Genomic DNA, 22,286 nt, shown 5'->3' with positions numbered 1-22,286 from the left:
TGAGGAAGTGGTGTGAGAATGGGAGACGCTGAAAGTTCGGTCAGTTAGGTATGAGGAGATCCAAGATAGGGCCAAGTCTGTGATGCCCAGAGATGAGAGAATCTGTAGTAGGAGGGAATGGTCTACTGTGTCGGAAGGCAGAGGACAGGTCCAGGAGGAGGAGGATAGAGTAGTGTCGCTTGGCTTTGGCGGTTAGTAGGTCGTTAGTGACTTTAGTTAGGGCAGTTTCGGTAGAATGATGTGGTCGGAAGCCAGATTGAAGCCGGTCAAAGAGGGAGCAGGAGGAGAGGTATGAGGATAGTTCAAGATGGACATGCTGTTCTAGTAGTTTTGAGGCATAGAGGAGAAGGGATATAGGGCGATAGTTTGACACAGAGGATGGGTCAAGGGAGGGCTTTTTGAGGATGGGTGTAATAGAGGCATGTTTAAAGCATGAAGGGAATATACCAGTTGTTAGTGATAGGTTGAAGAGATGGGTTAAGGCTGGGATGAGGACTGCGGTGATGTTGGGGAGGAGGTGTGATGGGAGCGGGTCCAGTGCACAGGTTGTTAGATGTGATCTTGAGAGTAGAGTGGAAAGATTGTTTTCTGTCATGGTGGAGAAGCTGGATTTGGAGGAAGAAGGCTGAGTAGCTATGATGAGGGGCTGTGGTGATTGTGGGCCAAAGCTTGCTCTGATGTTGTCAACCTTCTGCTTGAAGAAAGAGGCAAAGTCTTCAGCTGAGAGGAGAGGGAGGTGGTGCTGGAGGATGGAGGAGAGAATTAAGTGTTGAATAGCTGTTAAGGGTTGTGAGAGAGAGAGGATATGAGGGATGAGAAGTAGGTTTGTTTTGCAGCAGTGAGTGTGGACTTGAAAGTGGTGAGGGACTCTTTATATGCAATGAAGTGCTCAGTGGAATGAGACCTCTTCCATCTGTGCTCAGCAATTCTGGAAGCCCGTCTCAGTTCTTTAGTCTGACTGGTGTGCCAGGGTTGCCTGTTGATTGTGCGGGTTTTGGTGTGTGAGAGGGGGGGCGGCTGATTCGAGAGCTGCAGAGATTGTAGTGTTGTATAAAGTTGCATCTGCATCGTGTAGAAATGCAATGTCTGTGAGAGGGAGAAGGGACTGAGAAAGGGCGTGTAAATCAATGTTTTATATTTCTGCGAGGGTGTGAAAGTTTGTGGAGGGGGGGGTTGCGTAGTTGAAGAGAATGTGAGTAGGTTAGTGTCAGACAGGGGGAGAGGTGAGTTAGAGAGGTTAGATAGGGAACAGAGGCGAGTGAAGATGAGGTCCAGCGTGTGGCCATCTTTGTGAGTGGCTGCAGAAGACCATTGGGTGAGGCCGAAGGAGGCAGCGAGTGTTAAAAGTTTAGAGACAGATGGGTGGGAAGTGTCAATGGGGATATTGAAATCACCCATAATGATGGTGGGGATGTCGTTGGAAAGGAAGTGTAGTAGCCAGGTGGTGAAATGATCAAAAAAGGCAGTGGCTGGCCCTGGAGGGCGGTAAATGACAGCCAGTTGAAGGTTGGAGGGGTCGTAGATGCGAACAGAGTGCACCTCAAAAGATGGGAGAGTAACCGAGGGTGGTAGTGGAATTGGTGTAAAGGTATATTTATATTATATGTATGTATGTATGTGTATGTATGTATGTGTATATATGTATGTATGTATGTGTGTATATATGTATATGTGTGTGTGTGTGTGTATGTATGTACTGTACATACGTACATACGTACAATTAGTACATACGTACAATTAGTACATACGTACAATTAGTACATGCGTACAATTAGTACATACGTACAATTAGTACATACGTACAATTAGTACATACGTACATACGTACAATTAGTACATACGTACAATTAGTACATACGTACAATTAGTACATACGTACAATTAGTACATACGTACAATTAGTACATACGTACAATTAGTACATACGTACATACGTACAATTAGTACATACGTACAATTAGTACATGCGTACAATTAGTACATACGTACAATTAGTACATACGTACATACGTACAATTAGTACATACGTACAATTAGTACATACGTACATACGTACAATTAGTACATACGTACATACGTACAATTAGTACATACGTACAATTAGTACATACGTACAATTAGTACATACGTACAATTAGTACATACGTACATACGTACAATTAGTACATACGTACATACGTACAATTAGTACATACGTACATACGTACAATTAGTACATACGTACATACGTACAATTAGTACATACGTACATACGTACAATTAGTACATACGTACATACGTACAATTAGTACATACGTACATACGTACATACGTACAATTAGTACATACGTACAATTAGTACATACGTACAATTAGTACATACGTACAATTAGTACATACGTACAATTAGTACATGCGTACAATTAGTACATGCGTACAATTAGTACATGCGTACAATTAGTACATGCGTACAATTAGTACATGCGTACAATTAGTACATGCGTACATGCGTACAATTAGTACATGCGTACAATTAGTACATGCGTACAATTAGTACATGCGTACAATTAGTACATGCGTACAATTAGTACATGCGTACAATTAGTACATGCGTACATACGTACAATTAGTACATACGTACAATTAGTACATACGTACATACGTACAATTAGTACATACGTACATACGTACAATTAGTACATACGTACGTACATACGTACAATTAGTACATACGTACGTACGTACATACATACAATTAGTACATACGTACGTACGTACATACATACAATTAGTACATACGTACGTACGTACATACATACAATTAGTACATACGTACGTACATACATACAATTAGTACATACGTACATACATACAATTAGTACATACGTACGTACATACATACAATTAGTACATACGTACATACATACAATTAGTACATACCGCACTGGCAAAAAAGAGACCTCTGCAAAATTCAGTTTTCTTTGTCGCTCCATTGGGAGACCCAGACAATTGGGTGTATAGCTTCTGCCTCCGGAGGCCACACAAAGTATTACACTTTAAAAGTGTAACCCCTCCCCTCTGCCTATACACCCTCCCGTGCATCATGGGCTCCTCAGTTTTATGCTTTGTGTGGAAGGAGGCACACATCCACTCATGCATTCTCAGATTAGTTATATCGGTTGGAAGAAAAGAGGACCCTCACGGGGCCCCCGGCATGTTCCCTTCTCACCCCACTATGTCGGCGGTGCTGTTAAGGTTGAGGTACCCATTGCGGGTACAAAGGCCGGAGCTTCATGCCGTTTTCCTTCACCATCCCTTAGTGGCTCTGGGAGAAGTGGGATCCTGACCGGTCATCCATTCACTGGGACCGGGCTCCCTCCGCAGCCCCTGTGGGAATCTGCCAGACAGGAGTCTATTCATCCTCAGGGACCGGGCCCTGCATCTATAAGGTACTCTGTGTCCCCATGGGGACTGTGCATGGAGCGCCTTCTTCCTGGACGCTGCAGCAGCTGCTGATTTGTGAAGACCGGCGGACTACCGCGCCGACCGCGCCTGCTTGTCGGCCGCGGTCTTAAATTTAGTCCCCGGCTTCATCGCTGCCTAGTAGCAAAAAGCCCGCCCCCGGGCCTGCCTGTCAGGGGTAAGGGCGGGACTGCCGACCTGACGTCGGATGTGAGGGCCGGAGCATCCTGTATGTTTCCTCCCCCCTCACTAATCACTGTGGGGACCCCAGATTCCCGCACTTTTTCTAGCACCGCCCACGGCTCCACTCCTCCCTTGAGAGCTCCGGCAGCCATGTTTTTGGCATTCTGCCGGTGGAGGATTATCAGGGAAGAGCTCTGCAGCTCTGGGAGACCTAAGGCAGGGAATCTGGAGGACACACACTCCGCTTTTTAGCGGTCGGTAAGCCACACCGGTCACCCGGTGCTAGTCCCCCCTAGGGTGCCGGAATAGATACGTATTTATATACATATTTCTGTTCGGTCGAGCTGTATACCCCTTCCCATATACCCTCAGTGATCACTCTCCTAGGAGACAACAGCATGTCGTCCACAAGGAGCAAAGGTGCTAAGGCACAGGGTTTTTCTGCGACCTGTACCTCTTGTGGGGCTATGTTACCTGCGGGTTCCACCTACCCTCACTGTGAGCAATGCTCGACCCCTGTTTCGCTTGCTCAGCCGGAGCCTCGGTCACTAGTGGGCCCCTCGGCTCAGGTAGACCCCCCCTGCTCCCCCTGTCCAGGCGGCAGGGACAGAGTTTGCTGCTTTTGCTGTGCTGAGAAACTCTGAGTCACTTTCACAATCCATGGCTCAGTCTATGGATAAATGGTCTGCCAAGCTGCTAGAAGCTTTGCAGTCCAGACCGGACCTTACACAGGCCCCGGTCCCTGTTGGATTGTCGCCTCCAGGCCCCTCTCGGTCCGCGCCGCAGCGCGCTCCCAGGTTGGGCCCTAGGTCCCACGCGGAGGACTCCTGCCCGGACCACAGTCCCAGACCGGCTAAGCGGGCTCGCTGGCTAAGCGGGCTCGCTGGGAATCTTCCCCGACTTCTTCACGCTGCTCGGGTTCCCAGCTTGAGGACTCTCTGGAGGACGAGGCGGACGTCGCAGCTCAGGGCTCTGAACCTGAGGTTGCCCTCAATCTTGATACACTTGAAGGGGACGCCTTAGTAAATGATCTTATCTCGTCCATCAAGCAGGTGTTAGATCTGTCTCCCCCGCCTCCACCTGTAGAGGAGTCGGCTTCTCAGCAGGAGAAACACCAGTTTCGGTTCCCCAAACGTACACTGAGTGCGTTTTTCGATCACTCTAACTTCAGAGATGCTGTCCAGAAGCCCAGAGCGGTTCCGGTCAAGCGCTTTACTAAGCGCCTTACTGACACACGTTACCCCTTCCCCTCTGACGTAGTTAAGGGTTGGGCTCAGTGTCCCAAGGTGGATCCTCCAGTCTCTAGATTGGCGGCTAGATCTGTGGCATCGGCTGCAGATGGTTCATCGCTAAAAGATGCCACTGACAGGCAGATAGAGCTCCTGGTGAAATCCATCTATGAAGCCACGGGCGCGTCTTTTGCCCCGGCCTTTACAGCCGTGTGGGCACTCCAAGCTATCTCAGCTTGTCTGGTTGAGATTAATGCAGTCACACGTAATTCTGCTCCGCAGGTTGCGTCTCTGACTTCTCAAGCGTCAGCTTTTTCTTCCTACGCCATGAACGCAGTCCTAGACTCTGCTAGCCGTACAGCGGTGGCATCCGCTAATTCTGTGGCAGTCCGCAGGGCCATGTGGCTGCGCGAATGGAAGGCAGACTCTGCCTCCAAGAGGTTCTTAACCGGTTTACCGTTTTCTGGCGACCGATTGTTTGGCGAACGATTGGATGAGATTATTAAGGAATCCAAGGGAAAGGACTCCTCCTTACCCCAGTCCAAACCTAAGAGACCTCAGCAACGGAAAATTCAATCGAGGTTTCGGTCCTTTCGTCCCTCTGCCAAGTCCCAATCCTCTTCGTCCAGCAGGCCGGAGAAAGGCCAGAGGAACTCCTATGCGTGGCGGTCTAAGTCACGCCCCCAAAAGGCCGCCGGAGGCACTGCCTCCAAGGCGGCCTCCTCATGACTCTCGGCATCCCCGAACCGCATCCTCGGTCGGTGGCAGGCTCTCCCGCTTTGGAGACGCCTGGTGGCCACATGTTCAAGACCGATGGGTGAGAGACATTCTGTCTCACGGTTACAGGATAGAGTTCAGCTCTCGTCCTCCGACTCGTTTCTTCAGAACCTCTCCGCCCCCCGCTGGGGCCGACGCACTTTTTCAGGCAGTGGACGCTCTGAAGACAGAAGGAGTTGTGATCCCTGTTCCCCCTCAGGAACATGGTCGCGGTTTTTACTCCAACTTGTTCGTGGTGCCAAAGAAGGACGGATCATTCCGTCCCGTTCTGGACCTCAAACTACTCAACAGACATGTGAGCACCAGACGGTTTCGGATGGAATCTCTCCGCTCGGTCATCGCCTCGATGTCACAAGGAGACTTCCTAGCATCGATCGACATCAAAGATGCTTATCTCCATGTGCCGATCGCACCCGAACATCAACGCTTCTTGCGTTTCGCCATCGGGGACGAACACCTTCAGTTCGTGGCATTGCCTTTCGGCCTGGCGACAGCCCCACGGGTGTTCACCAAAGTCATGGCATCCGTTGTGGCGGTCCTACACTCTCAGGGCCACTCGGTGATTCCCTACTTAGACTATCTCCTAGTCAGGGCACCTTCTCGGGTGGCGTGTCAACACAGCCTTACCGTCGCTCTGGCGACTCTCCAGCAGTTCGGGTGGATCATCAACTTCCCAAAATCCAAGTTGACACCGACCCAATCACTGACTTACCTCGGGATGGAGTTTCATACTCAGTCAGCGGTAGTCAAGCTACCGCTGGACAAACAGCTTTCTCTGCGGGCAGGGGTGCATTCTCTTCTTCGGGGTCAGTCACACCCCTTGAGGCGCCTCATGCACTTCCTGGGGAAGATGGTGGCAGCGATGGAGGCAGTGCCGTTCGCGTAATTCCATCTGCGGCCACTCCAATGGGACATTCTCCGGAAATGGGACAGGAGGTCGACTTCCCTCGACAGGAACGTCTCTCTGTCCCTTGCAACCAAGACGTCTCTTCAGTGGTGGCTCCTTCCCAATTCTCTATCGCAAGGAAAATCCTTCCTACCCCCAACCTGGGCTGTGGTCACCACGGACGCGAGCCTGTCAAGGTGGGGAGCGGTTTTCCTCCACCACAGGGCTCAGGTAACCTGGACTCCGGTAGAGTCTTCCCTTCAGATCAATGTTCTGGAGATAAGGGCAGTGTATCTAGCCCTATTGCCTTTCCATCGGTGGCTGGAGGGCAGACAGATCCGTATCCAGTCGGACAACGCCACTGCCGTCGCATACATCAACCACCAGGGCGGCACGCGCAGTCGTCAGGCCTTCCAGGAAGTCAGGCGGATTCTGCAGTGGGTGGAAGCCACAGCCTCCATGATCTCCGCAGTTTACATCCCGGGCGTAGAAAACTGGGAAGCAGATTTTCTCAGTCAGGGCATGGACGCGGGGGAATGGTCTCTTCACCCAGACGTGTTTCGAGAGATCTGTCGCCGCTGGGGAACGCCGGACGTCGATCTCATGGCGTCACGACACAACAACAAAGTCCCGGCATTCATGGCCCGGTCCCAAGATCACAGAGCTCTGGCGGCTGACGCATTAGTTCAGGATTGGTCGCAGCTTCGACTGCCTTATGTATTTTCTCCTCTGGCGATGCTGCCCAGAGTGTTACGCAAGATCAGGTCCGACTGTCGTCGCGCCATTCTTGTCGCTCCAGATTGGCCGAGGCGATCGTGGTACCCGGATCTGTGGCATCTCACGGTGGGTCAACCGTGGGCGCTTCCAGACCGCCCAGACTTGCTGTCACAAGGGCCGTTTTTCCATCTGAATTCTGTGGCCCTCAACCTGACTGTGTGGCCATTGAGTCCTGGCTCCTAGCGTCTTCAGGATTATCTCAGGATGTCATTGCCACTATGAGACAGGCCAGGAAACCAACGTCCGCCAAGATCTATTACAGATCTTGGCGGATCTTCTTATCCTGGTGCTCTGATAATGGTTTTACTCCTTGGCCGTTTGCCTTACCCACTTTTCTTTCATTCCTTCAATCCGGAATGGACAAGGGTTTGTCACTCGGCTCTCTCAAGGGACAAGTATCGGCGCTCTCCGTATTTTTTTCAAAAGCGCCTGGCCAGGCTTCCGCAGGTCCGCACGTTCCTGCAGGGAGTTTGCCACATAGTCCCACCTTACAAGCGTCCGCTGGAACCCTGGGACCTTAACAGGGTGCTAACGGCTCTTCAGAAACCACCTTTCGAGCCGCTGCGGGATGTCTCTTTATCACGTCTTTCGCAGAAGGTGGCATTTCTAGTGGCAGTTACATCACTCCGTAGAGTGTCGGAGCTTGCAGCGCTGTCATGCAAAGCCCCCTTCCTGGTTTTTCACCAGGATAAGGTGGTTCTGCGTCCTGTCCCGGAATTTCTCCCTAAGGTGGTATCTCCTTTTCATCTCAATCAGGATATCTCCTTACCTTCATTTTGCCCTAATCAAATTCACCAATGCGAAAAGGATTTGCACTCATTAGATCTAGTGAGGGCACTCCGGTTCTATGTGTCTCGGACGGCGCCCCTGCGCCGTTCAGATGCGCTCTTTGTCCTTGTCGCTGGCCAGCGTAAGGGTTCGCAGGCTTCCAAGTCAACCTTGGCTCGGTGGATCAAGGAACCGATTCTTGAAGCCTACCGTTCTTCTGGGCTTCCGCTTCCTTCAGGGCTGAAAGCCCATTCTACCAGAGCCGTGGGTGTGTCCTGGGCATTGCGGCACCGGGCTACGGCTCAGCAGGTGTGTCAGGCAGCTACCTGGTCTAGTCTGCACACTTTCACGAAACACTATCAGGTGCATACCTATGCTTCAGCAGACGCCAGTTTAGGTAGGCGAGTCCTTCAGGCGGCGGTTGCCCACCTGTAAGAGGGGGCCGTTTCGGCTTTTTTTATCGAGGTATTCTTTTACCCACCCAGGGACTGCTTTTGGACGTCCCAATTGTCTGGGTCTCCCAATGGAGCGACAAAGGGAATTTTGTTTACTTACCGTAAATTCCTTTTCTTCTAGCTCCTATTGGGAGACCCAGCACCCGCCCCTGTGCCCTTCGGGCTGGTTGTTCTTTTGTGTACACATGTTGTTCATGTTGAATTGTTCTTTTTGGTTCATGGTTTTCAGTTCTCCGAACATCCTTCGGATTGAATTTACCCTAGACCAATTTATAAGTTTCCTCCTTCCTGCTTTTGCACCAAAACTGAGGAGCCCGTGATGCACGGGAGGGTGTATAGGCAGAGGGGAGGGGTTACACTTTTTAAAGTGTAATACTTTGTGTGGCCTCCGGAGGCAGAAGCTATACACCCAATTGTCTGGGTCTCCCAATAGGAGCTAGAAGAAAAGGAATTTACGGTAAGTAAACAAAATTCCCTTCTTTCTTCTGATTTTTTTTTTCTTTATAGGTATATTTTTGAGTAAAATGTAAATTATTCTTTTATTCTATAAATTACTGACGTCTCTGAATTTCCAAGCAATACATTTTGTATTTATTTTCTGAAAATGAGAAATTGTCAAAATAACAATAAATGCATTGCTTTAGGACACCTCAAAAAATGCAAAGAAAACAAGTTCAGAATCATTTAGAAACAACAATACTAATGTTTTACCTCAGGAAGAGTTCAGAAATCAGTATTTCTTCATCGTTCCTTATGGGAGACCCAGACCATGGGTGTATAGCTTCTGCCTCCGGAGGACACACAAAGTACTACACTAAAAAGTGTAGCTCCTCCCTCCGAGCATATACACCCCCTGGATGACCAAATCTAGCCAGTTCAATGCTTTGTGTTCAGGAGGATCACACATGCATTTTCATGTGATTTTTGATTTTAAAGAGTTGGAAGAAAAGCGGGTCCAAGCTGGACCCCCGGCATGTCCCTTCTCACCCCACTGTGTCGGCGGTGCTGTTAAGGTTGATTTCAAGGCTGGAGCCTTTACATGCCGCGCTCCTTCACCATCCCTCGGGCTCTGGCTTGAAGTGGGAGCCAGCACAGTTCTCGCTGCTTTGCAGGAGACCGGTCTCCATCCGCAGCCCTCTCAGGACCCTGCCGGACGGAGCACTCATCCCTCAGGGACCTGGCCCTGCGTCTCTCAAGCTAAGTATTGAGACGTTATTGAGGGGTCCCTTGCATTTTTTATTGTTGGGGAGAGTGTGTTAGTTATTTTAATGACATTTCCGGCTGGTTCTCTGGGTTTCCCCTGAGACCGCGCCGAGGGTGCCTGCTCGCCGGCCGCACTGTAAAATTTAGTCCCCGGCTTCAGCTGCGGCCTACTTTCGGTTTCACTGCCCCTGTATGTCAGTCATGCAGAGGGACAGTGCGGCGCCGCCCACCGGCCGTTCAGCAGAGGGGAGGACACTCCTCTCTGAGATGTTTCCCTCCCCTGTATATCCCCTTGGCCCTCCGGTTCCCGCTCTTGGACTAGGCCCCGCCCCCCCTCCTCACTCCGGCGCCATTTTCTCAGCGTTCTCACACTGATCGGCGCTGGCTGCTGCATCTCTGCAACCTGTCTGGGGGTCCGAGCTGTGGAATCCGGAGGGCATACAAATCGGTCTGGTAAGCCACAACCTCTGGTTGTGGACTTTATTATACACTCTCTGGGGGTCATTCTGAAGGAGTGTGTTCTTACTGCAGAGCCTCCACCTCAGCAGCATGTCTCACACTAGGAGCAAGGCTGCAAGGCTGTACTCAATATGCACTGCATGTAAGCTCGTACTGCCTGAACCGAGCACATATCCTCATTGTGATGCCTGCTCTAACATGGTGGTGCCTCAGCCTGGAGTCTCCCCAGTGGTCCCTCAGGCTGCTCCGGCCCCGGTGGCTGAACCCCCGGCTTGGGTAGAATTGTTTACTAAGTCTATCTCCCAGTCCTTTGCTGACTCCATGGGACAGCTGTCCTGGACTCTGCTGAGCATGCATCAGCCCCCTTCACAGGGTGCCTCTGCTGCTTCGGCTCACTCTCCAGAGCTCACAGAGGATTCTTCATCTGCTCCCAGACCCCGACCTCCTAAAAGGAAACGCAGGGACCCCTCTCCTTCCTCGTCCCGCGGCTCCGATTCGCAGGACGAGGAGGATGTCTTTACTGGGGGCTCGGACGCTACCTCTATGTGCCCCATTGATCTGACTAAGGGGGATGCAGATGTTAGTGATTTGATTGCGTCCATTAATACTGTATTGGACCTCAATCCGCCAGTATCAGAGGAGCAACACTCTCTGGCAGAAAAGCACCAGTTTACTTTGCCTAAGAGACCAAGGAGTGTGTTCTTTAACCACTCCAGTTTTCAGACCACTGTGTCCAAGCCCAGAGCCTGTCCTGACAAACGCTTTGCTAAGCGTGGTTCTGATGACCGTTTTCCTTTTCCACCAGAGGTGGTCAAGGAGTGGGCTCATTCACCAAAGGTAGACCCTCCGGTGTCTAGACTCTCAGCCCGGACAGTTGTATCTGTGGCTGATGGCACCTCACTCAAGGATCCCACTGACCGCCAGGTTGACCTCCTGGCCAAGTCTGTCTATGAGGCGACAGGGGCCTCGTTCTCCCCATCTTTTGCAGCAGTGTGGGCTCTCAAAGCCATCTCTGCTTCTCTGGAGGAGATGCATACCCTCACTAGGGACTCTATGCCTGAATTGGTTGCTTTAACTTCCCAGGCTTCAGCCTTTTCAGCCTACGCCATGTCTGCCATGCTGGAGGCCTCTCACCGCACTGCGGTGGCCTCCGCCAATTCCCTCGCTATCCGCAGGATCTTGTGGCTTCGTGAGTGGAAGGCGGATGCTTCCTCAAAGAAGTACCTTGCTGGGCTCCCATTTGCTGGGTCCAGGCTGTTCGGTGAACAGCTGGATGAAATTATTAAGGAGGCTACTGGCGGGAAGAGTACTTCCTTGCCACAGACTAAAGCCAGGAAACCTGTCCAGGGCAGGAACCAGTCGAGGTTTCGTTCCTTTCGTTCCTCTAACTGGTCATCCTCTAAGCCCTCGGCCTCGTCCACTAACTCGGCCAAGGACCAGAAGCCCACCTGGCGCAAGAAGCCGCGTCCACAAGGGTCCGCAGGAGCTGCTGCCACCAAGGCAGCCTCCTCTTGACTATCTGGCCGAGCCAGCAACGTCCTTGGTCGGTGGCAGGCTCTCCCACTTTGGCGACGTGTGGTTTCAACACGTCTCCGATCAGTGGGTGCGGGATATCATCTCCCACGGCTACAGGATAGAGTTCTCTTCCAGCCCGCCAAACAGATTTTCTCTAGTCCCTTCCACGACAGCATAGGAGTTGTCTCTCCACGCCCTAATTGGGACAGGAAGTTCAAGAGGTTTAAAAGGACCCTCCCACCTCCCACAGCCAGTGTCTTTCCTGTCCCCATGGGGCATGGAGAGGTTTTTTATTTTTCTCCTATGCTGTGGTGGCCGGCGAACTACAGTATAATATTTTTCCTTTTTTCTTTCCCCTGTTACCTTAAGCCGGACAGCATCGGTCGGGCCTTCACCGCTCCTCCCTTGCTGTTCCCTCACGCTGTGGGGGACCGCTGCTCCAGCCTTCCAGAGCCTCCTTAGGGGTGATGCAGGCTGTTGAGCTCCCCGGCCGGCGTCCTCCCTGAGCTGCCGGCCGCTTCCTGCATGCACGCTGCCGGAGCGATCCGGAAGTGCTCCCTGGGGCGGGACTTCCGGTTGAGCGCTTCCGGTTTGCGGAGGCAGCGTGGAGGACACGCCGACGCTGACACGGCCTGTCCGGGACCGGATGCGGGAGGCGGGGAACGTTAGCCGTCACTGGGGGGGCAGGCCCTTTTGCATAAGGGCTGCCGTGAAGACGTCGGATCATGGTAAGCAACCGTGCTCCCTGTCATGTCTTCCGCTGCAGCTGCATCTGCAGAACCCAGTGTGCCCCCTGCTACTGTAAGTATGGAGGGGGATGGTCCCTCGGACATAGGTCTCAGTCAGATGATTTATGGCTCTCTGGTCTGTGTTTTCTAGGAGGACAAGACCACTAAGAAAACTGACAGAAATGAAAAGTCAGAGAAGCCTGAGAAGTCAGAGAAGGCTGACAAGTCCGATAAGCCGGATAGACCTGACAGATTTGAAATAATTAAAAAATGTCCTGTCTGTATAAAGAAGCTCCCTGCAGTATGGGACAAAAAGCTTTGCCAACAATGCACGGACCAGATTATTAGGGCCGAACAACCGTCCCTGATAGACGAGTTGCGGTCCATGATGAAACAGGAGATTAGGGCCTCACTGGCCTCCCTCCCTGCTCCTGGCCCTGCTCCTGGCCCTGCTCCTGGACCCTCTTCTCCAAAGAAGAGGAGACTCCAGTCGACCCCGTCTGATCAGGAGGACGCTGATTCCACCTCTGAGGGTCCTGATGAAGGATTTCCCTCTGGGGGGTCTGACCAGTCCTTTGTTTCCCTCAGAAGATTTGGGGGATCTTATTGGGGCAGTTCGGAGCACTATGGGGTTAGAGGAAGTGCAGTCTCTTCCCTCAATCCAGGATGAAATGTTTGCTGGCCTGAAATCAGTCAAACAGTTAGGATTTCCAGTTCATGCCAATATTCTGGATATTGTCTCTCAGGAATGGGAATTTCTTGAGAGGCGGGTACGGAGTGACCCTAGACGCCGGTTTCCTCTAGAACCTTCTGGATTACATTGGGAGGTCCCAAGAGTAGACGTACAGGTGGCTAGGGTAGCTAAACAAACGGCTCTTCCCTTTTGAAGATACTTCCCAACTGAAGGATCAGATGGATAGGAAGGTAGAAGGCCTGATGAAGCGATCCTGGGAGGCATCGTCTTCTTCTATTCCGGCTAACATTGCCTCCACTTGTGTATCCAGGTCCCTAATTAAATGGTTAGACCAGTTGGAGGCTCATATTTCCCAAGGGACCCCTAGGGAGGAATTACTGGAATCCCTTCCCTTGCTTAGGAGGGCTACCAGTTTTTTGGCAGATACCTCGGTGGAATCTGTCCGCCTGGCGGCCAGGACCTCGGTTCTTTCTAACTCTGCCAGACGTGCCCTCTGGCTTAAGGCCTGGAGTGGAGACTCCACCTCCAAAATGAGGCTTTGCTCCCTTCCGTTTAAAGGGGATTTGGTGTTTGGGCCTGCCCTGGATGATATTCTGGACAAGGCGACCAATCGTAAGGCCTTGCCTGATCCTAGACCCACCAGGAAGTGGTCCTTTCGTCCCTCGATGCCTCAGGCCTCCCAGCCCAGAGGGAAAGGGAAGGCAGGCAGGTGGAGCTATCCTAAGGGTAGAGGGAGAAACATCCTCATCCCTCCCCATCAACAACGTCCTCAGCAGGACAAACAGTGACTCTGCCCGGGTGGGGGGACGACTCTCGGCGTTTCTTCCCCAGTGGCGGTCCATAACCACTTGCCAATGGGTTCTGAAGATCGTCTCGGAAGGTCTCCTCATAGAATTCCTCTCCCCCCCTCGTCCGGGTCTCCGAGTCACTGCTCTGGCGTTGCAGGTTTCACAGGCTCTGTTGTACGCAAAGATTATAGAGCTAATGCACTCGGGGGTCGTTTCCCCAGTCCCGAGTCGGGAAGAAGGGGTAGGACACTACTCCCGCCTCTTCCTTGTCAAGAAGCCGTCTGGCGACGTCCGTATAATCAATTTAAAACGTCTAAACCGTCAGGTCAGGTACCGGCGGTTCAAGATGGAGTCAGTAAAATCAGCTATTCCCCTGATAGGTCTACACCACCAGATGGCCTCTATAGATCTGAAAGACGCCTACTTCCATGTGCCCGTCCATCCGGGTCACAAGCAATACCTCAGGTTTGCGGTGCTACACGAGGAGAAAGTGCTTCATTTCCAATTCAATCTACTTCCCTTCGGGATCTCCTCGGCTCCAAGGATCTTTTCGAAGATCATGGCAGAGGTGGTCGCCTTCATAAGATTGCAGGAACTACCGGGAGCTCAGGGCAGTCAGGGAAGCCCTCCTTGCGGCTCAGGACCTCGTCCGGGACTCTCACGTCCTGGTATATTCAGACAATGTCACAACAGTGGCACATCTCCGCCATCAGGGCAGTACACGCTCAGGCGCCCTGAAGTCAGTATCCTCCCGAATCTTTCAATGGGCAGAACAATCACTGCTATCCCTTTCTGCAGTCCATCTGAAGGGCTCACTAAATCTTCAGGCGGATTTCCTGAGTCGTCGGGATGTTCATCCGGGGGAATGGAGCCTGGATCAGGCGGTGTTCTGCTCTCTGGTGGCAAGGTGGGGTACTCCAGAGGTGGACCTCTTTGCTTCGGCAGGGAATCGCAAGGTCGCAACATATTTCTCCCTGAACCCACGGGACAAGGCGTTAGGGGTAGACACTTTCTGCCACGATTGGTCCTTTTGCCTCGCTTACGCGTTCCCCCCTCTTCCTCTTCTCGCAAGGGCCCTGAGGAAGATCAGAGACGAGGGGGTCCCAACTATACTGGTAGCTCCGCTGTGGCCTCGGAGGAGTTGGTACAGCCTGGTCATGACTCTAGGAATAGACGGCCCAGTCCTCTTAGGTTCGGACCCCAGCTTACTGTCCCAGGGTCCGATTTTCCATCCGGCTCCCCAGAAACTCAACTTGGCTGCCTGGCTTCTGAGGCCCGGGCACTGAAGGCCCAAGGGCTTTCTGACAGGGTTGTGGCTACCCTGCAGAAGAACCGTAAACCAGTGACTAATAGTATTTACAACAAAATCTGGAAGAAATTTTCCTCCTGGTGTGGTTCTCGGCCTCCTGACCCACTTCAGCCTAATATTGCGCAGATTCTGGACTTTCTCCAGAGTGGATTGGACTTAGGCCTTCGGCCTAGCACCCTGAAAGTTCAGGTGTCAGCCCTCAGTGCAGTCTTTGACACGGCTCTGGCAGATCATCGTTGGATCCGTCTGTTCTTTGTGTCCGCTAGTAGACTCTGTCCACGTCAGAGGGTCCTGACGCCTCGCTGGGATCTCAATGTGGTCCTTACCGGACTATCTCAGTCACCTTTTGAGCCTCTGTGCTCTTGTCACATTCATTCTCTTTCTCACAAGACTGCTTTTCTTGTGGCTCACGTCTGCTCGCAGAGTCGGAGAACTTCAGGCTTTGTCTATTCGGGAACCTTACCTGACCATCAATTCGGGTGGCTTGGCAATCTGCCCAAGTCCACTCTCACCCCGACCCAAAAACTCACGTACCTAGGGATGCAATTCGAAACTCTGCCGGCACTTGTCAAGCTGCCCTTAGTCAAACAGCAGTCCCTCCATCTGGCGGTGCGCTCTCTGTTGAGGCCCCGCCGTCACCCCATCAGGCACCTTATGCAGGTGTTGGGTCAGATGGTGGCGTCAATGGAAGCGGTTCCTTTTGACCAGTTCCATCTGCGTCCTCTGCAGCTGGACATTCTCCACTGTTGGGACAAGCGGATTTCTTCCTTGCACAGGTTGGTGGCTCTGTTGCCACAAGCCAGGAGCTCTCTTCAGTGGTGGCTTCGGCCTCTCTCTCTGTCTCAGGGACGCTCCTTTCTGACCCCGTCCTGGGTGATCCTCACCACGGATGCCAGTCTTTCCGGCTGGGGAGCAGTATTTCTCCACCACAGAGCACAGGGCATTTGGACTCCGTCCGAATCAGTCCTCTCGATCAATGTGCTGGAAATCAGAGCTGTGCTCCTAGCTCTCGTAGCCTTTCACCGGCGGGACTCTCAGCCGCCTGGCAATGTTGGAGGTTCAACGCATCCTGCAGTGGACGGAGGACTCCAACTCCACCATATCCGCAGTCCACATCACAGGCGTGGAAAACTGGGAGGCAGATTATCTCAGCCGTCAAACCGTGGACGGTGGCGAGTGGTCCCTGCACCCGGCAGTGTTTCAGTCAATCTGCTCGCTCCCACGATCCTCAGGCCTTTGGAGCGGACGCGCTGGTTCAGGATTGGTCCCAGTTTCGTCTGGCTTACGTGTTTCCCCTTCTAGCTCTCTTGCCCAGAGTTCTGCGCAAGATCAGAATGGAGGGCTGTCGGGTCATACTCATCGCCCCAGACTGGCCCAGGCGAGCTTGGTACCCAGACCTGCTCCGTCTGTCCGTAGAGGTGCCGTGGCATCTCCCGGACCGCCCATACCTTCTCTCTCAAGGTCCGTTTTTCCGCCAGAATTCTGCGGCTCTCAGATTGACGGCGTGGCTCTTGAGTCCTGGATCTTGACGGCTTCCGGCATTCCTCCCGAAGTCATCTCCACTATGATTCAGGCTCGGAAGTCTTCCTCGGCCAAAATTTACCACAAGACTTGGAGAATTTTCCTGTCCTGGTGTTGTTCTTCCGGCCATGCTCCTTGGCCTTTTTCCTTGCCAATCATCCTGTCCTTTCTACAGTCCGGTCTGCAGCTAGGACTATCCCTCAATTCTCTTAAGGGACAGGTCTCGAGCCCTTGGATCCCTGGGACCTTAATCTGGTCCTCACGGCCTTACAGAAACCCCCCTTTGAGCCTCTTGGGGAAGTTTCTTTGATTCGACTTTCACAGAAAGTGGTCTTTCTGGTGGCCATAACTTCTCTCAGGAGAGTCTCTGATTTGGCCGCGCTCTCTTCGGAGTCACCTTTTTTGGTTTTTCACCAAGACAAGGTAGTTCTCCGTCCGACTCCGGACTTTCTTCCTAAGGTGGTGTCTCCTTTCCACCTTAACCAGGACATTTCATTGCCTTCCCTTTGTCCGGCCCCTGTTCATCGCTGAGAAAGCGTTGCATACTTTAGATCTGGTGCGGGCGCTCCGGATCTGTGTCACGCACCGCCGCTCTTAGGCGGTGCACCTCTCTTTTTGTGCTGACCACAGGTCAGCGCAAGGGTCTCTCGGCTTCTAAACCGACCCTAGCTCGTTGGATTAGGTCGGCCATATCCGATGCCTACCAGAGTACTCAGGTGCCTCCCCCGCCGGGGATCAAGGCACACTCGACCAGAGCTGTCGGTGCCTCTTGGGGTTTCAGGCACCAGGCTACGGCTCAGCAGGTCTGTCAGGCTCCCACTTGGTCTAGTCTGCACACCTTTTCGAAGCACTACCAAGTGCATGCTCATGCTTCGGCAGATGCGAGCTTGGGCAGACGCATCCTTCAGGCGGCTGTCGCCCATTTGTGAAGTTAGGTTTTGCCTACTTCTCAGTTTTCTGTTTATTTCCCACCCATGGACTGCTTTGAGACGTCCCATGGTCTGGGTCTCCCATAAGGAACGATTAAGAAAAAAAGAATTTTGTTTACTTACCGTAAATTATTTTTCTTACAGTTCCGACATGGGAGACCCAGCACCCTCCCTGTTGCCTGTTGGCAGTTTTCTTGTTCCGTGTGTTTTCACCGGCTGTTGTTGTAGTCAGAGGTGCTGGTTGTTCCGGGTTTTGCTCTGTCTCTACTTGTGGGTGGATGTCCTCCTTCAGCTTTTGCACTAAACTGGCTAGATTTGGTCATCCAGGGGGTGTATATGCTCGGAGGGAGGAGCTACACTTTTTAGTGTAGTACTTTGTGTGTCCTCCGGAGGCAGAAGCTATACACCCGTGCTCTGGGTCTCCCATGTCGGAACTATAAGAAAAAGAATTTACGGTAAGTAAACAAAATTCTCTTTTTTGTGGAGTAACCATTATTTTTAATCCCAGCTTTCATGCGTCTTCGCTGTTTTCCACCAGTCTTTGACACTGCTTTTTGGTGACCTTATGCCACTCCTGGTGCAAACATAAAAGTAGTTCTTCTTCGATGGCTTGTGACTATCCATCTTCCTCTTGATATTGCATTCCAAAGGTTTTCAATGGGGTTCAGGTCTGGAGATTGGGCTGGCGATGACAGGGTTTTGATGTGGTGGTCCTTGATCCACACATTGATTGACCTAGCTGTGTGGCATGAAGCATTTTCCTGCTGGAAAAAAACAGTCCTCAGAGTTGGAACATTGCCTGAGCAGAAGGAAGCAACTTTTTTTCCAGGATAACCTTGTATGTGGCTTGATTCATACGTCCTTCTCATTTTCAGAAACACATGTCAGTAGCTTTATAGAATAAAAGAACAATTAACATTTCACTCAAATATACCTATAGAGAAAAATCAAAAGAACTGAAAATTTTGCAGTGGTCTTTTATCTGTGTCAGAGCTATATGTAAATATATTTACACCATTTATTTATGTAATAAAAATAGAAGGAAAAAATGCTGGGCACTGCTTACCATACGATCATAGATGTCTGCGGCATCTTCTAAATTAGGTCCGTCCCGTATAGGAGAGCCACATGAGTTTATGCAGTCCTGCAGCGTGGTCTTTGGAGTTTTGTGAGCCTTCACCTTTAGTTATCCGGCTTGAGGGAATCTGACAGATCCGGAGGTGCTATTGCCAAAGATCAGTAAGCGTCCATTCAAAGAAAGAGATCGGCAGCACTCAGCGGGACCCGTGAAAGCACTCTTAGAGGTGCGAAACTGCACCGTTGTCCTACGTGCTCCCTCCCCCATACCGCCCCCTTTTGCCGTTCTCACCTGTCTGCATGAAGCACGATTAAAGCTTTTTTTTCACCGCTGAGTGCTGCCGATCTTTCTTTGAATTACACCATTTATTCCATGGTCCTTTTACAAGTGTGTGTGTATATAATATATATGCCCACATACATTCACTTCTACTTTAAGGGGGTATAGGCAGTCATACATCAGAATGAATGTCTAGTTCTGTGAGCTCTGCATGTGACCACCTGTAACAATGACTCTAATATACAGGGTCTAAATTAATGTGGAAAATTCTGCATTTCTTGTATATAATTATTATTTTTTTTTTTTTTTTTTTTTACCAGGATCGAGTCACTTTCAGAAGAATAATTCTGAAAAACAATGCCAAAAAAAGGAAGATGTACGAGATCTTTGTAGAATCTGTGCCCATTCTAAAGTCATTAGAGGTGAGACGCGACCGCCTGTCCTCCTATATATTACATTGAACCATTTCCTGTATTATCTGCATTGATTTTATTTTTTATTTTTTTTCCTCCAGCTTTCTGAGCGAATGAAAATTGTAGATGTAATAGGAGAGAAGATTTATAAAGATGGAGACCGCATTATCGCACAGGTGAGTGCTGCCCGTCCTTGCACTGAAAACCCGGGGAGAATGAGGGTCATGTGCAACTCTAAGATTGTATGGTTTACTCTGCAGGGTGACAAGGCGGACTGCTTCTACATCGTCGAGTCCGGAGAAGTAAAAATAATGATGAAAAGCAAGGTGAGTGGGGGAGGTGCAGAATATCTCCTCCCCAGAGAGAACATTGTAAGAAGTTGAATTGTGTTACATACAACTCTTAGGCTATGTGCCCACGGGGACAGTGTCCTGCGACTATATCTGCAGGACATTCCGCAGGAGCTCCCAGAAATCCGCAGCACAACTTTGTCTGTTTCCATGCTGCGGTTTTCTTGCGGAATGTCCTGCGGATATGGTGCGGTCATTCTGCATTGAGGATACAGTACCATGGCTTCGGCACTGCATTCTCAATGCAGAATAAGTGCTGAGTGATGGCGTTCATACTTGCCTCCATCACGCAGAACTTTACTTTCCAGCCGTGTGTGCACTGTGCAGGAGAAGGTGGGCGGGCCTGAACTAGCTCTGGCTGTCACATGACCGGAGCTCATGCAGGCCCCGCCCACCTCCTGCTCCTGGGTCCACCGGACGGAGAAAGTGACTCCGGTGTCTATCAAGGCAGGTAAGTATGGGACCCTGCGGAGAAATCCGCAGGAATAATTGACATGCTGCAGATTTTTCCTCAGGGAAATCTGCATTATTTTCGCTGCGGAAGAAACCTCAGCATGGGCACAGAAGTCCCCAAATGCCATAGAAATGACTGGGGACTCACTGTACTGCGGATTGTTGAAAAAATCCGCGGAATTTTCATGAAAAAATCGCGGCAAATTCCGTGAATTTTCCGCATTCTGTCATTGTGTTGTCTGGCATCGGTCACTTGTGCAGGTGAGCGGCGCTCAGGACGTCACTTACACCTGCAAAGATCAGGAATTATTCCAATCTGCTACCTGCGAGTTCTGACTGATGTGGATAATCAGACTTTAAACTATCTATCAAGTCACTTTTATCTCTGGGAACTGGTGTAGGGGAATGACAGCTATGCTGCTAACAATGTAACCGCTTATCCCAGTAGTCTTCTCATCGTTTTATCTTGTGTCAGAAACTGAGCTGAGATGAAAACTTCGCTTGTTCCTCAAGACGGTGCAGTGACATCACTTGTAACGTGCTGTTCTCCTCTTTTAGACAAAGTCTGGCCAAGAAAGTAACCAAGAAGTGGAGCTCACCCGCTGTAAGAGAGGCCAGTATTTTGGAGAACTTGCTCTTGTTACCAACAAGCCCCGCGCTGCCTCTGCGTATGCCGTAGAGAACGTCAAGTGTTTAGGTAAGAAATGTGAAGGAAAATGAAGACTGTACAAGTCTGCGTTTAAAGGGGTTTGATATTGATAATCTGCTTAGGAAAGATATCAGATAAGTGGGTGTCCGACACCCAGTACCCCTATTGATCATCTGTTAGCTGTGGCTGGATATAAACTGTATATACACCATTGCTCCATCACACTGTAGTGGCCGCAGCTTTGTCCTGCATATCAGTACTGTCTGATGGAGCGGTCATCTGTCCACACTACAGCTGATCAGTGGGGGCTTGTGGACCCTCGCTAATCTCATATTCATGAGCTCTCCTATGGTTTTCCTCATTCTGCTTCCAAGGTTTTGATCAGGACAATTTCTTCTTGGAAACTTGGATCCAAATAAGTGGCTATTACTAAACCGTGTATGACCCGTCACCTATCGGCGATAATGACGTCTGTTTGATAAATACTTTTACACCTATATAGTGGCATCTCTGCCATCCATAGGCTCTTAGCAGAAAATTAATGTTGCCTAGCTAGATGAAATATGCTGCGTTATTCAGTTCAGCCTCACAAAAAAAGGCCAGATGGAGAATAAAAGGACACGCGTTTGGCCTCCTTATGGTGAATGGGAACATCTGTGTCTAACCTCAGCCCCGGATGCTTTTTGCAGCTGAACATGCTGATGTATACGAACGTGGTGTGAATGGAGTCTTAGGCTATGTGCGCATGTTGCCTTTGTTTGTTACCATAAAGATGTAGCGTTTTTTGTCCTCACAAAAACGCACCCGCGGTAAAAACGCATGCGTTTCTACTGCGTTTTGGTGTGATTTTTGGCTTCGTTTTTCCAATGCATTGCATGGGTGGAAAAACGGAAAAGAATTAACATGTAGCTTTTTTTTTTTTCCCTTTTCCTTAATTCAAACGCAGCTTAAAAAAAAAAAAAAAAAAGCACTGTGCGGACAGCAAAAGTGAAAACTCATAGACTTTGCTGGGGAAGCAAAGTTATGCAGTTTTCTGACCAAAAACGCACTGTGCGCACATAGCCTTAGACAGGACCCTTCTGAGGGCCCATCATGTAGAATTACGGTTCCCTGACCATATGGCACTGTGCCTATATGCTGCATCACTGTAATACACAGCACATCCCTGCTCTAATGGTGTGGCGATCAGAAAAGCTTTAGGTCTTAGCTATTTCACCTTTTATATTCCATAGTTAGAACATAAAGTATTGTTTGGATCCTATTTTGATTGCGTCACAAAGATTTCATTACAGGATCCATTGATGGCTTGTAGCTGTCTCTCCAGTATTAGTTAGGACATGTAAGAATTGGGTAATGGGGCTTGTATAAAGGGTCACTCGTCCTACAGAGGTGTCACAGCAGG

The 22,286-nt window shown here is 50.6% G+C and overlaps 1 protein-coding gene across 1 annotated transcript in view; it reads left to right on the top strand.

Moving 5' to 3' along the window:
• PRKAR2A (protein kinase cAMP-dependent type II regulatory subunit alpha) overlaps positions 1-22,286 on the top strand; it is a 62,365-nt gene that overhangs the window by 28,521 nt on the left and 11,558 nt on the right. The window contains exons 7-10 of the mRNA XM_075321495.1: positions 19,340-19,441; positions 19,534-19,608; positions 19,693-19,758; positions 20,794-20,932. Coding sequence (XP_075177610.1) covers positions 19,340-19,441; positions 19,534-19,608; positions 19,693-19,758; positions 20,794-20,932 — 382 coding nt within the window. The remainder of the gene's footprint in view (positions 1-19,339; positions 19,442-19,533; positions 19,609-19,692; positions 19,759-20,793; positions 20,933-22,286) is intronic.

Source organism: Anomaloglossus baeobatrachus, chromosome 8, assembly GCF_048569485.1.
Source record: "Anomaloglossus baeobatrachus isolate aAnoBae1 chromosome 8, aAnoBae1.hap1, whole genome shotgun sequence".
Lineage (NCBI taxonomy): Eukaryota > Metazoa > Chordata > Amphibia > Anura > Aromobatidae > Anomaloglossus > Anomaloglossus baeobatrachus.
Note: the sequence above shows the minus strand (reverse complement) of the source record. Positions and strands in the feature narration are given on the sequence as shown.